We start from the raw sequence: 15,833 nt of genomic DNA, 5'->3' as shown, positions 1-15,833 counted from the left end.
GGTTAGCCTGACTTCAACTGGTTTCCTCACTTCTAAACTCGGGTTTGACGTCATTCCCAACTCCGACTTCCAACGAGGTAAAAGGAACACAGCGTTGGCCACCAGGGGGCGACCGTTTTGGTGTCAAAAGGACTTCCGTCTCTATACAAGTCAATGGAGAATTCACCAACTTCTCACTTGATTTCTAACCTCAGTAAACGTTTTCAAAATGTGTTTATGGTCTCAATCGCTAGTTTAAAGCCTTCTTCAATGCAGTATGATGTTCATTTGGGACATTTTGGCCTCCCTGATTTTATATGTGACGATAAAGCAGGGTATGCATTAGGGCGTGGCTACGTCGTGATTGACAGGTTGATGGGTTCACAGGTTCAGGAGGGCGCCTCATGCTCCTCTTGATGCCCATATAAGTATAATCCCTGTTTTTATTTTTCCCAGCATGCACCTGAAATTTTCAAGATGGCGCTGCTGAGATCCGATACTATTGCCCTCCGAGCAGCAGTCCACAAACCAATGGGTGACGTCACGGATGTTACGTCCATTTTATATACATGTATATGTCTATGGTAATATCGCGATATGTCATCTGAGTTGTCTTTTCCTGGTTGAATTACAGTAAAATATTGTTGACTGTTATAGCTTTCTTTTACCTACTTTGTCATTATATCCACATTATTTATCAAAGATTTCTTAGTAAAAGCATCGACAGTCATCTCTATAATATTGTTGTAATATCGATATCGAGATATTTGGTCTAGTCCATATCGCTTTGTCCATATCGCTCTAGTACAGATCGTTTATCATTTACTGAACTCAGAAGGACGGACGTACCTCACCAGCCCCGACCTCAAAATCCACGATGCCTGCCCAACAGCATCAACATTTAACAGTGTGAAGGTTTTAGTAACATCCAGTTTATGAGCGGTTAATAAATCAGTCGTATACGAAACAATGTCCAAAAGCAAAATGTGTTTTTATTAACTGTTTATCAACCGACAGACCGTCAGAAACCAGTTGTAGCTGCTGTTAACCACTGATAGAAATACCAGTTAATAAAAACACATTTTACTGTATTTTAGCAACACGTCCACAGATAGAAGTTGGACAGTGTTTAGTATACGACTGATTTAATATCTGCTAATAAACAGGATGTTATTAAAACCTTCACACTGTTGATGCCATCTCAGGGCTGGTGGCATCATGGTGGAGGTTAAATATGTCACTTTCATTCAGTTTTAACATTTCTTAGGTGAGATAGTGACTGTTTATGTGATGCGTTTACTGTCACCGTGAAAACCGAAAGTCTCTCCTCCTCCTCTCCTCATCTCCTCCACTCATCCTCTCCTTTTCCTCCTCCACCTCTCCTCCATTTATCCTCCACCTCTCCTCATCCTCCTTTCCTCTTCCTCCACCTCTCCTCCGATCCTCCTATCCGCCCCTCTACCTTCCTCCCTTCCTTCTTTCCTTTCTTCCTCCCTTCCTCTTTTCCTTCCTTCCTTCCTCCCTTCTCTCTTTTCCTTTCTCCCTCCCTCCCTCCTTCCTTCCTTCCTCCCTCCTTTCCTTTCTCCCTCCCTCCCTCCCTCCCTCCTTTCCTTCCTTCTCCCTCCTTTCCTTCCTTCCTCCCTCCCTCCTTTCCTTCCTTGTCCCTCCTTTCCTTCCTTCCTCCCTCCTTTCCTTCCTTCTCCCTCCTTTCTTTCCTTCATCCCTTCCTTCCTCCCTTGACTCGAGGACAACAGGAGGGTTAATCATATTTTATTGTGAATGAGCTAACATGAATGTAACTTCAGACCTGTGGACTGATTCATATTTGAATGAACAGACGCAGCACATTGTTTCCCAGGGTTGCAAAATTCTGGCAATTTTCAAAGTTGGAAACTTTCCACGGGAATTAACGGGAATAAATTAGAAATGTATTCCTTAAGTATTCCTTCCTCACAAGTAATGATGCAAATAAATACCCAGAAAAAAGAAAACATTTAAAAGTCAATCATTAATCTTTGTTGTTCAGTTCACTGTGAGTGTTGATATTTCCGCTGGTCCCTGAAGGCAGCAGCGGCTCAGTTCAGACTGACGTGGACGTCGTAGTCACAGGAAGACAGTTTTGGCCCGAAGCCGCTGCGTTTCTATTTAAAGCCGATGTTTTGGGAAATTTCACAGGCTGAGACCAAAACATGAAGAATGAGTCATGTGGGAAGTAACGAGTTTAACGAGAGTCACATTAAACCGTCCACACAGGTTTCATTCATGTGTTTTACATTCCTCAAGCTGAGACTCTGCTGCTTCGCTTTCTCTTAAGTTCACAGATGGTGTTTGATGCTTTAAATAAAACACTGCAGTGGACAGACTGGTTGAACTGGGAAGCTTCCTCTCAGTGAAACCACCATGAATACATAAATAAAAGATATCTGATAACATTTTATAATGTTTATCAGCACAAAGACGATTTATTATAAACTGTTAGTTGCAGTTTTACTTTACTTATTGTTATTGTATATTAACCTTTGTGTCGTCCTCGTCCTTCCTCCCTCCTTCTCTCTTTCTTTCCTTCCTCTCTCTTTCCTCCCTTCTGTCCTTCCTTCCTCCATCCGTCCTTCTTGCCTTCCCTCCTTCCTTCTTTCCTTTCCTTCCCCCTTCCTTCTTTCCTTTCCTTCCCCCCTTCCTTCTTTCCTTATATATACATAGAATGTATATATAACGGATGTTATGTCCATAATATATACAGTCTATGGTTAATTCCCATAGAAAATGTCCAACTTTTAATATTTCCAAAATTCCCCATGGAAAGTTTGAACCGGTAATTTATCGGATATGTTCTCCCCCTTTGCGCCCTTTAGGCACGTTGTTTCTAGAATAAAGTAAAACAAGTCGGTTCAGATCAGAAGCTTTAAATGTTTAAACCATAGACTGTATATAAAATGGACGTAACATCCGTGACGTCACCCATTGGTTTGTGGACTGCTGCTCGGAGGCCAATAGTATCGGATCTGAGCAGCGCCATCTTGAAAATTTCAGGTGCATGCTGGGAAAAATAAAAACAGGGATTCTACTTATATGGGCATCAGGAGGAGCATGAGGCGCCCTCCTGAACCTGTGAACCAATCAACCTGTCAATCACGACGTAGCCACGCCCTAATGCATACCCTGCTTTATCGTCACATATAAAATCAGGAAGGCCAAAATGTCCCAAATGAACATCATAGTGCATTGAAGAAGGCTTTAAACTAGCGATTGAGACCATAAACACATTTTGAAAACGTTTACTGAGGTTAGAAATCAAGTGAGAAGTTGGTGAATTCTCCATTGACTTGTATAGAGACGGAAGTCCTTTTGACACCAAAACGGTCGCCCCCTGGTGGCCTTTTGATAGAATGCAGTTTTAAGTTACTTCCGCGTTCGCATCATTTCAGAGGACTGGAACTCCCCGCCTGGTTTAAACATGGAAACTTGAGTTCAGATATAAGTGTGTTTCCTTTTGCACTGTGGGTGATTTACAGAGTGAACTTTTATAACTCATGACTGCAGTTCTTAAAGCAGCAGTGTGATACTAACCCTTCACTCTCAATGCTTCCTATTGTTGACTTCATCATGAGACCGTTACACTCGGCTTCGGTTCCCACAAAGAAAAAGCTTCAGGATTATTTTTAGTTTTCCTCCCACCTGACGGAGAAGTGAAAGATTCACGATGTTTGACTCTGTGTGTTTCAGACGGTGCTGAAAGAAGGAAACCTGATGAAGCAAACTAACTCCTTCCAACGCTGGAAGAGACGATACTTCAAACTGAGAGGGAGAACGCTTTACTACGCCCAAACTGCTAAGGTGACTGAGGAGGAGAGGAGGAGGAGGAGGACAGGAGGAGGAGAGGAGGGGTGGAGGAGGAGAGGAGGATAGGAGGAGGAGAGGAGGAGGAGAGGTCGAGGAGGGGGAGGAGAGGAGGAGGATAGGTGGAGGAAGAGGAGAGGATGAGTGGAGGAGAGGAAAGGTGGAGGATAATGGAGGATAAGTGGAGGAGGAGGAGAGGAGGAAGAGAGGAGGAAGAGAGGAGAAGGAGGATACATGATCCAACGTTATATAACAAGTGAATAAACGACATAAAGAATGAAATGATGAGTGTTAATAAATCTAAGCTGATATACAGTATCTCACAAAAGCGAGTACACCCCTCACATTTTTTCAAATATTTTATATCTTTTCATGGGACAACACTATAGAAATGAAACTTTGATATAACTTAAAGTAGTGAGTGTACAACTTGTATAGCAGTATAGATTTACTGTCCTCTGAAAATAACTCAACACACAGCCATTAATGTCTAAACAGCTGGCAACACAAGTGAGTACACCTCACAGTGAACATGTCCAAATTGTGCCCAAACTATCAATATTTTGTGTGACCACCATTATTATCTAGCACTGCTTTAACCCTCTTGGGCATGGAATTCACCAGAGCTGCACAGGTTGTTACTGGAATCCTTTTCCACTCCTCCATGATGACATCACGGAGCTGGTGGATGTTGGACACCTTGCGCTCCTCCACCTTCCGCTTGAAGATGCCCCACAGGTGCTCAATTGGGTTTAGGTCTGGAGACATACTTGGCCAGTCCATCACCTTTACCTTCAGCTTCCTCAGCAAGGCAGTTGTCATCTTGGAGGTGTGTTTGGGGTCGTTATCATGTTGGAAAACTGCCCTGCGGCCCAGTTTCCAAAGGGAGGGGATCATGCTCTGCTTCAGAATGTCACAGTACATGTTTGAATTCATGCTTCCCTCAATGAACTGCAGCTCCCCAGTGCCGGCAGCACTCATGCAGCCCCAGACCATGACGCTACCACCACCATGCTTGACTGTAGGCAAGACACAGTTGTCTTTGTATTACTCACCAGGGTGCCGCCACACACGCTGACACCATCTGAGCCAAACAAGTTTATCTTGGTCTCATCAGACCATAGGACATGGTTCCAGTAAACCATGTCCTTGGACTGCTTGTCTTCAGCAAACTGTTTGCGGGCTTTCTTGTGCATCAGCTTCAGAAGAGGCTTCCTTCTGGGACGACGGCTATGCAGACTGATTTGATGCAGTGTGCGTCGTATGGTCTGAGCACTGACAGGCTGACCCCCCACCTATTCAACCTCTGCAGCAATGCAGGCAGCACTCATTTGTCTATTTTTTGAAGCCAACCTCTGGATATGACGCTGAACACGTGGACTCAACTTCTTTGGTCGACCCTGGCGAGGCCTGTTCCGAGTGGAAGATGTCCTGGAAAACCTCTGTATGATCTTGGCCACCGTGCTGTAGCTCTGTTTCAGGGTGTTAGCAATCTTCTTATAGAGCAACAATTACATTTTTCAGATCCTCAGAGAGTTCTTTGCCATGAGGCGCCATGTTGAATATCCAGTGACCAGTATGAGAGTATGAGAGAGAAAACACCAAATTTAACAGCCCTGCTCCCAATTCACACCTGAAACCTTGTAACACTAACGAGTCACATGACACCAGGGAGGGACAACGACACAATTGGGCACAATTTGGACATGTTCACTGTGAGGTGTACTCACTTGTGTTGCCAGCTGTTTAGAGATTAATGGCTGTGTGTTGAGTTATTTTCAGAGGACAGTAAATCTATACTGCTATACAAGTTGTATACAAACTACTTTAAGTTATATCAAAGATTCATTTCTATAATGTTGTCCCATGAAAAGATATAATAAAATATTTGCAAAAATGTGAGAGGTGTACTCACTTTTGTGAGATACTGTATATCATATATATAATAGTCTTTAGTTTAACAGTGATGTGACAGGAAGCATCTTCAGCGTGTCTCCTCTCGTCTCTACAGTCCATCATCTTTGACGAGGTCGACCTGACGGACGCCAGCGTGGCCGAGTCCAGCACCAAGAACTTCAACAACAGCTTCACAGTGAGTCCAAACACTCAACAGCTGATAGAACAGCTGATGGAACAGCTGATAGAACAGCTGGTAGAACAGCTGATGGAACAGCTGATAGAAACATCAATTATCTCACAGCTGTTAAATGTCAGAAACGGGTCAAACCACAGATTCCTCCTTAATTCTTCCTTCCTTTCATTCTATCCTTCCTTCCTCCCTCCTACCTTCCTTCCTTCCTTCTTTCCTCCTTCCTCCCTCCTTCTCTCTTTCTTTCCTTCCTGTCTTTCCTCCCTTCCTTCTTTCCTTCCTCCATCCCCCTTTCTGCCTTTCATTCTATCCTTCCTCCCTCCCTCCTTCCTTCCTCCCTCCCTCCTTTCTTCTTTCCTGCCTTCCTTCCTTCCTTCTTCCTCCCTTCCTTCCTTTCCTCCCTCCTTTCCTTCCTTCTTCCTCCCTTCCTTCCTTTCCTCCCTCCTTTCCTTCCTTCTTCCTCCCTTCCTTCCTTTCCTTCTTCCTCCCTTCCTCCCTCCCTTCCTTCCTCCCTTCCTTCCTTCCTCCCTCCTTTCCTTCCTTCTTCCTCCCTCCTTTCCTTCCTTCTTCCTCCCTTCCCTCCTTCCTTCCTTGACTCGAGGACAACAGGAGGGTTAAAGATGACGGTGAGAAACAATAAAGTAACAAAACAAAATAAATATAAAGTTTATTTAAAGAATGAAACTTTCTCAGCGAACAGTCAGAGGAACTTCCTGTTAATGTCTTTGATGTCTATTTACAGACTGTTTAAACAGCAGGGTGGGGCTGTGTGTGTGTGTGTGATGATCACTCTGTTTACATGTGACTGAGTGTATTTATAGCAGTGTGTGTGTGTGTGTGACGCTGCTCGCTGCTCCTCATAAACTACAGCTGTTATCATTGTGTGTGTGTGTGTGTGTGTGTGTGTGTGTGTGTGTGTGTGTGTTGGTTCACTCTCTCTGGACATTTAGTAGTTTAGACTTCTTCTTCTGTGCGGTGGTCCTCTGAAATCCCTCCCTCGTCCCCCTCCCCCTCCCTCCATCGGGGGGTCGGCATGACGACAGACAGGAAGTAGGTTTGAGTCATAGGGGAGGATGTGGGCGGGGCTAGAGGAGGCAGTAGCAGCAGAGCAGATCCAGGTCTGCTCTGAGGTCTGAGCCTCCGACGGGACTAAAACCAGACCGTGGTGGATTATTGTGAGTCAGGAGCTGAAGTTAGTCCGTGTTTCAGGACGTCTGTGTTTCTGTGAGCTGAAGAACAAACACAAAGAGAAACGGTAAGAAAGCTGCTCTCCTCTCAGACGTCATTACTGACTGTAGATTAGCATCAGCAGGTCAAAGGTCGTGTGTTTGTCATATAAACAAGTACCTCAAACTGTACTACAGTAAAGTACAAGTACTTCAAACTGTACTACAGTAAAGTACAAGTACTTCAAACTGTACTGCAGTAAAGTACAAGTACCTCAAACTGTACTACAGTAAAGTACAAGTACCTCAAACTCTACTGCAGTAAAGTACAAGTACCTCAGACTGTACTGAAGTAAAGTACCATATAAAGTTTATCAAAGTATTTGCTGTTTGTTTCTCAGTCAGTTTAATGTAAAGAAGTTAAATTGTGACAAAAAGCTGATGATATAAAACCAGTAAATGTGTCAGAGATAAATAGTGTTGGTAAGATGATGAATTTATAAATCAGTTAAACTAGTTTTAAAAGCAGCAGAAGGTGTGTTAAAATGTACATTTAGTATTTTTGTTGGTTTTATAGGAGATAAATTCAGACTGAACTCAGCTGCTCCGCAGCAAGACATCATGGATGTCCGAGTTACGCCCAGTTCAATATAATCAATATATTAAAAAAAGATCAATAAGAGAAAACTGGATCAATGTGTAATTAAAGTTTTATTGTTTTAATAATTGTTTTATAAAAAGATGAATTCAGAAAAAGACCTTAAACATCTTAAAAACTAGTTTTAAACGGCTTCTTTTATTAGTCAGTTTGAACGAGAGGAACGTGGGTCAGTAACTAATAAGTGTTGGTAAGATGATGAATTCATAAATCAGTTAAACTAGTTTTAAAAGCAGCATCAGGTTTGTTAAAATGTACATTTAGTATTTTTGTTGGTTTTATATCATTTGAAATGACATTTGCACCATTTTTTACCAAAAGTAAGACTGAATGCTCCTGAAAATGTCAAATGGTGTGACCACAAAAGAATGATACATATTAAATATTGTATCACCTACAGTGTATTTAAGTGGACTTATATACTAATAATGACTTCATTTAAAACATGTAAATGTTTCCTGATCTCCATGGTTACCAGAGTAAATGTAATATTGATAACAATTGTATTCCATTACATTTATTTAATATAAAGTTATAATGTAAGATCATGCCAAACTAGTTGATATGGTGTTTTATTGACAATTTACTGTTTTTAAGCAAGTTTAATTATTTGCTACAAAGTTTTTATGGTTACACCACTTAGACATTTTTGCCATAATCCTCTAATATATTCTCTCAAAATGGATTAAAAGCAGAAATTTGATGCTGGGTCCACAAAAAAAGAATGTGTGCAAGTTATTCATACGTTTATTTTCACATTTTAACCTTTTAAACTTAAATAAAACCACATGGACACTAAATAACATCACTAATGTAGTGACTGAATGTTGCTGCTTCTCACTGTGATTTAAATGAGATGATTTAGATTTTTAGAATCCAGACAAACCAAGAAATTAATAGAAGTGTAGAATCAAATAAATAAAAATGGGATTTTAAATTGCACTGCTCAGTAAACACATATTTATAAAGGAAGAAGGAAGGAAGGAGGGAAGGGAGGAAGGAAGAAGGAAGGAAAGGAGGGAGGAAGGAAGGAAGGGAGGAGGAAGGAAGGAAGGAAGGGAGGAGGAAGGAAGGAAAGGAGGAGGAAGGAAGGAAAGGAGGGAGGAAGTGGACATCGAGTCATGTGTTTTTACTGTGGATGAGAAAAAAAACAACAACTTTCAAACCACAGAGAGAAAAAATCTGAAGGAAAAAGTAAAAAAGTTGAGCTGAAGAATTGAAGGAGTGAAGCCAGGAAAAATGTCAGGAATGATGGAGAGAAGTGTGTGTGTGTGTGTGTGTGTGTGTGTGTGTGTGTGTGTGTGTGTGTGTGTGTGTGTGTGTGTGTGTGTGTGTGTGTGTGTGTGTGTGTGTGTGTGTGAGAGACTTTCCTCTCGGTCAGCAGTGACGTCAGTGTGTGTTTCTGTCCTTATAAGAGCCTTCGAGCTTCGATATGAGACTAATGTGGTTTAATTTAACTCTTAAGTATTTGTTTGTTTAACCCTCCTGTTGTCCTCTGGTCAAGGAAGGAAGGAAGGAGGAAGGAAGGAAGGAAAGGAGTAAGGAGGGAGGGAGGGAGGGCGGAATGAAGGGAGGAGGAAGGAAGGGAAGGAGTAAGGAGGAAGGAAGGAAGGAAGGGAGTAAAGAGGGAGGGAGGGAGAAGGGAGGAAGGAGGGAAGGAAGGAAGGAAGGAAAAGAACACAGGAAGGAAGGAGGGAAGAAAAGAGGGAAGGAAGGAAGGAAAAGGAGGGAGGAAGGGAGGGAGGGAGGGAGGAAGGAAGAAGGAAGGAAAGGAGGGAGGGAGGAAGGAAGGAAGGAAGGCAAAGAACAGGAATGAAAGATGGAAAGAAGGAAGGAAAAGGAGGGAGAAAAGAAAAGAGGAAGGTAGGAAGGAAGGACAGAGGAAAGAAGGAAGCGAGGAAGGTAGGGGGAGGAAAGAAAGAGAGAATGAGGGAGGGTGGAAGGAAAGAAGGAACAGTCAAAACAGAAGGGGTCAATTTGACTCCGGAACGAAGTAATATAATATAATAATAATTTCATTATTCATTATTTCATCATATTTTAGGGTCAAATGTCAAGCAGTGAATGTCTCTAACAGTCTGGAGGGTTACGTAACGCTGAAATGAGTCCAACCTCAGTAACATTCGCCCGTCACATGTTTGGAAATGACGCTCTTCAAATATTTGCAGATTATTTCCAGTCACACCAGTTCAGACGGAGCTCCGCGTGTCTGTTTGCTCGTGTTGTTGTAATGTGAAGCTGTGATGTCACTCAGCCGCAGCGCTTCTTCTTCTTCAGTCTGTCAGACATCAGAGCGCCAAAACCCACTTGTGTAATTATGTGATACAGGATTTGATCAATTTACTTGTATTTCTGTGTTTTTTTAGGCAAAGGCTATTTGCACCCCAGTACAATTAGAAGTGGATGCTATTCGTACCCTGGTATATATAGCAAAGTGTTCTTGGTGCAAATATCAATGTATGCTATTTGCACCCCAGTACAGGAGTGCATGCTATCGGAGGGGAGCGTCTGGAGATATGCGGAAGACTCCCGTATCCCACCGGGACAGCGGGATAAATATACGCCGCTGTTCTCTTCTGTATATCATATAATAATTTCTATCCGGTGACACCTATCACTCCCCGGCGTGAGAAATGTCAGGTGTGGTGTGTTAGCGTGAGAGCAGCTTGAAATGCGTGTCTCACGGCCAATGCCTGAGAATTGAGAGGTCTGAAATTTATTTATTATTTGGTATCCATAGCAACCATAGACTTGTCTGTCAAGATCTGATTTCCATCATATATCAACCTGAAGGTTGTAAATTCAGATATTTTCGGGTTGTATGCATTTACTTAAAGTTATGAAAATGTAGCAGAGTTTTTCCGCTGAAAACATCAATATATAACTGCTGCTGCAAAGACTCAAACCTGAGTCCCCTGTACTAATGACGGACACGCTGCCTGTTACGCCACAGCTTCGGTTTACATAGTGACGTGACAGCCCAATATGTTTGCTAATACGGAAGATAGATATTGGCGGACAAATCATTTCTAACTGACAAACTGACGCTTGTAAACATTCACTGAGGAAAGATTATGAAAATATAATACAACTTTCACGCCAGAAATGTCTTTAGAACAAACATTAGAGATGTAACCTTTCTAAATTCACCCTTTTCTGTTGGCGTGGAAGATGAATGTCCGCCATGTTTTCACGTTGTTATACGTCTAGGGTGCAAATAGCTCAGCTGTGTGGCCGAGGCTATTTGTACCAGGGGTGCAAATACACACTCCGGTTTTTTTATTAGCAATATGTTATAATTTATGATAACTAGATTCTTCATTTAATTTATATTTATATACTAGAATTGTTTCTAGTCTTTATAATTTACATTTTGGTATTTGTGATCGTATCTAACTTCTGTATTCATGGTTGTTATTTCCTAAAATACCTAAATGATCCATCTTTAAAATGTCTATCTATACGGGGAAACCTTTTACAGTGCTGCATACTGCATATGATAATTATATATTTAGAATGTAGAAAAAAGTGATTAGTTCAAACATTTCAATTTAATTTCGATTTTGTAACTTTAAATAAAAGAACAGTATGTATCATGTATTTCCTCATTGAAGTTTTCTTAAAAATAGAGTTAAAATCTCGTCTCGTGAGGTGAGTGTATCGTCACTGCCCTATCAGTGACTCATTGCAGTAAGACATCATGGAGGTCACAATTAGACTCCGTGAACGATTCTCTATCAGACAGTAAACTCACCTGCAGTCCAGCTGCTGCGAGTTTGGCTGCGACCATCGAAGGTTCCTGCAGGGAGAACATGAAGGTCACATGATCAGACGTTTGTATCATCGTATTAACATCGTTAGTTATAGAAATCAATCTAGAACAGTCTGGTTCTGATCTGAGCAGCGTCATCTTGAAAATTTCAGATGCATGCTGGGAAAAATAAAAACATGGATTCTACTTATATGGGCATCAGGAGGAGCATGAGGCGCCCTCCTGAACCTGTGAACCAATCAACCTGTCAATCACGATGTAGCCACGCCCTAATGCATACCCTGCTTTATCGTCACATATAAAATCAGGGAGGCCAAAATGTCCCAAATGAACATCATACTGCATTGAAGAAGGCTTTAAACTAGCGATTGAGACCATAAACACATTTTGAAAACGTTTACTGAGGTTAGAAATCAAGTGAGAAGTTGGTGAATTCTCCATTGACTTGTATAGAGACGGAAGTCCTTTTGACACCAAAACGGTCGCCCCCTGTTGGCCTTTTGATAGAATGCAGTTTTAAGTTACTTCCGCATTGGTCTCATTTCAGAGGACCGGAGCTCCGCGTAGGTTCATAAGGTTCTATGAGCTGGGGAGTGCAGGGTTCTGGTAGGTACATAAGGTACTTCTTCATATTGTTGAAGAATAATTGTCTGCTCCTCCATGGTAACGTAGGCTGCTCTGCAGGGTTTCTCCATGTTTGCGATTGGTCAGATGCTGCAAACACCTTTAACCCTTTATGTGAGCGCGCTGTGATCCAGATTGGAAAACCCTGGGTTGAATCACTGAGTTGATAACCAGCTTCGTAGTACCGTTTATTTTGGTAAGTCAACCCAGGTAACGGAGAGATATCCAGGGTTTGTTAATCCAGCTTCGTAGTACAGTATGGGGCGGCTGTGGCTCAGGAGGTAGAGCGGTCGTCCTCCAATTGGAAGATTGGCGGTTCGATTCCCGATTCCTCCAGTCTACATGTCGATGTGTCCTTGGGCAAGACACTTAACCCTTAATTGCTCCCGTTGCTGTGCCAACGGTGTATGAATGCGAGTGAATGGGTAGTTTCCTCCTGATGTGCAGGTTGGCACCCTGCGTGGTAGCTGCCTGCCATCAGTGTATGAATGTGTGTGAATGAGGTAAATGAGTTGTAGTGTAAAGCGCTTTGAAGTGGTCGAAAAGACTAGAAAGGTGCTATATAAGTACAGTCCATTTACCATTTACAGGCCTCTGGTGTGCTCCAGGGTGGAAGTCGGAGTTATAGTTCAACAGTCACCATTAAAATACATTAACACCTCTCTCAAACAGATTCGATAAAACTGAACATTTTAAGCAGGCAGATTGTATGAAACTGCATTAGTTTTATCTATGTGGATCTAATGAATTGGTGTGAGTGTCCATGGGTACGATACTTAACCCCACTTTGCTCCCGATGGCTCAACCAACAGTGTGTGAATGTGACATGTAGTGTAAAAGCACTTTGAATGGTTTTAAAAGACTAGAACAGTTGTATATAAGACAGTCCATCTATCATTTCCTGTCCGTCCATCCCAGCAGAGCGACTCCTCCTCTGGTACTTACATCTTTTCCTGTTTTTTAAAGAGTTTTTCCTCATTTGAGTGGAGCGTCTGAGGACAGAGGATGCTGTATTCCTCCTGTTGTTTCCTTTCTCAGGTGTTGCTATCTCCTCTCTCTGACTGGACATTTAAATTAAAGGATAATGTAATATCTGTGTGGTTGCGTTAGATATCATAGCCTGGATGATTCATGAGGGTCAGTAACAAATAAGGTTTGGTTTTAAAAGCATCAGGTTTGATAAAATGTACATTTAGTATTTTTGTTGGTTTTATATAATTTGAAATGACATTTGCACCATTTTTTACCAAAAGTAAGACTGAATGCTCCTGAAAATGTCAAATGGTGTAACCACAAAAGAATGATAAATATTACATATTTTATCCTCCTAGAGAGAAAGAAAGAAAGAAAGAAGGAAGGAAGAAAGATAGATGAAGAAGAAAAGAACAAAAGAAAGGAGGAAGGAAAGAAGTTAGGGAGGAAGGAATGAAGGACAGAGGAAAGAAGGAAGGACGGAAGGAGAGAGAAAGGAAAAGAGGAAGGAAGGAAAGAAGGACAGAGGAAAGAAGGAAAGGAAGGAAGGAGGGAAGGAAAGAGGGAGGACAGAAGGCAAGGAGGGAGGAAGGAAGGGAGGAAAGGAAAGAAGTAAGGGAGGAAGGAATGAAGGTATGTCGGTGCTATAAAAACATGTTTACCCCCTAAAAAGCAGCTTGTTGAAAAATACTGAAGTTTCCCTTTTGAGTTAGTCATTTTATTACATTGTGTGTGTGTGTGTGTGTGTGTGTGTGTGTATGTATGTGTGTGTGTATGTGTGTGTGTGTGTCTATTTCTGTCAGTGTGAGAACAGAGGGTTCATTGTGGAGCAGCTGGACAGGAAGTGGAAGTCCACGTCTGTTTCTCTGGAACGTCTCCCTACACACATACACACATACACATACACACACACACACACACACACACACACACACACACAGGGTCGTATAATTAGAACAATAGTTTAATTCGCTGCCAACTGGGTTTCTCCTCATCTGCAAAATATAATAATACCTGTTAATGCTAAAGTTTAACCTGTCTGTCTCTCTACCTGTCTGTCTGTCTACCTGTCTCTCTACCTGTCTGTCTCCACCCGTCTGTCTGTCTGTCTCCACCTGTCTGTTTCCACCTGTCTGTCTGTCTCTACCTGTCTGTCTCTACCTGTCTGTCTCTCTACCTGTCTCTCTAACTGTCTGTCTCTACCTGTCTGTCTCTACCTGTCTGTCTCTAACTGTCTGTCTCTACCTGTCTGTCTCTAACTATCTGTCTCTAACTATCTGTCTTTACCTGTCTGTCTCTCTACCTGTCTGTCTCCACCCGTCTGTCTGTCTGTCTCCACCTGTCTGTTTCCACCTGTCTGTCTGTCTCTACCTGTCTGTCTCTCTACCTGTCTGTCTCTACCTGTCTGTCTCTCTACCTGTCTCTCTAACTGTCTGTCTCCACCTGTCTGTCTCCACCTGTCTGTCTCTAACTGTCTGTCTCTACCTGTCTGTCTCTAACTATCTGTCTCTACTTGTCTGTCTCTCTGTAGGTCATCACTCCCTGCAGGCGTCTGATTCTGTGTGCAGACAACAGGAAGGAGATGGAGGAGTGGATGGCAGCTCTGCGCAGCGTCCAGAACAGACAAAACTATGAGGTCTGTAATCTGTAGTCTGTAATCTGTCTGTAGTCGATGCTATAAAAGTTATCCTGCTAACTAGCTGACTGGTTGAACATGATGGTAGTAAGTTAGCCTGCTAGCTAGCTGACTGGAGGGAACATGATGGTAGTAAGTTAGCCTGCTAGCTAGCTGACTGGAGGGAACATGATGGTAGTAAGTTAGCCTGCTAGCTAGCTGACTGGAGGGAACATGATGGTAGTAAGTTAGCCTGCTAGCTAGCTGACTGGAGGGAACATGATGTAGAGACGAAGACACACTAAAGTCCAGCGTGGTTTAAAAGCTTCCAGGAAGTAAAGGATAATGTTGTCAGGAGTGAAATATGTGGCGCAGAGTTGAGCTACGGTGGCTTCACATGGACAAAAAGCTGCTGTCTGCTGTGATGGTTACTGAGGGAGACCATAGACTGTATATAAAATGGACGTAACATCTGTGATAGTATCGGATCTGAGCAGCGCCATCTTGAAAATTTCCAAATCAAATGAGAAGTTGGTGAATTCTCCATTGACTTGTATAGAGACGGAAGTCCTTTTGACACCAAAACGGTCGCCCCCTGGTGGCCTTTTGATAGAATGCAGCTTTAAGTTACTTCCTCGTTGGCCTCATTTCAGAGGACCGGAACTCCCCGCCTGGATTAAAGCCTTCTTCAATGCAGTATGATGTTCATTTGGGACATTTTGGCCTCCCTGATTTTATATGTGACGATAAAGCAGGGTATGCATTAGGGCGTGGCTACGTGGTGATTGACAGGTTGATTGCTAACATGATGGTAGAGGAAATGCTCAGCGTTGTTTATGCTGTTTTATTCTTAGCCGTCTGTAAGATTTATTCTTTTATATAATGTGTTTGTGTAAAGAAATGAAGGCTGATTATCATTTAAATTAATACAAGTTTGTGCAGTTAAAGCTTGTTTGTTATTAATATTTTAAGTTATTTTGACGCATTATCTATTTAGCCTCTGTGAATGTCGGCATGCAGAGAAGTCCGTAGTCTGTCTGCAGTGTGTTAGGACTCCCAGTATGAGCTGTAGTGTGTTTCTCTGCAGTGTTAGGACTCCCAGTATGAGCTGTAGTGTGTTT

General features: G+C 42.3%; 1 protein-coding gene across 1 annotated transcript in view; it reads left to right on the top strand.

Moving 5' to 3' along the window:
- LOC133979967 (diacylglycerol kinase delta-like) overlaps nt 1–15,833 on the top strand; it is a 37,870-nt gene that overhangs the window by 3,522 nt on the left and 18,515 nt on the right. Inside the window, exons 2-4 of the mRNA XM_062418519.1 lie at nt 3,703–3,813; nt 5,828–5,908; nt 14,629–14,733. Of these exons, the coding sequence (XP_062274503.1) occupies nt 3,703–3,813; nt 5,828–5,908; nt 14,629–14,733 (297 nt within the window). The remainder of the gene's footprint in view (nt 1–3,702; nt 3,814–5,827; nt 5,909–14,628; nt 14,734–15,833) is intronic.

This window comes from Scomber scombrus, chromosome 5 (assembly GCF_963691925.1).
Source record: "Scomber scombrus chromosome 5, fScoSco1.1, whole genome shotgun sequence".
Lineage (NCBI taxonomy): Eukaryota > Metazoa > Chordata > Actinopteri > Scombriformes > Scombridae > Scomber > Scomber scombrus.
The sequence above is the reverse complement of the archived record's forward strand: the minus strand, read 5'-3'. Positions and strand labels throughout refer to the sequence as shown.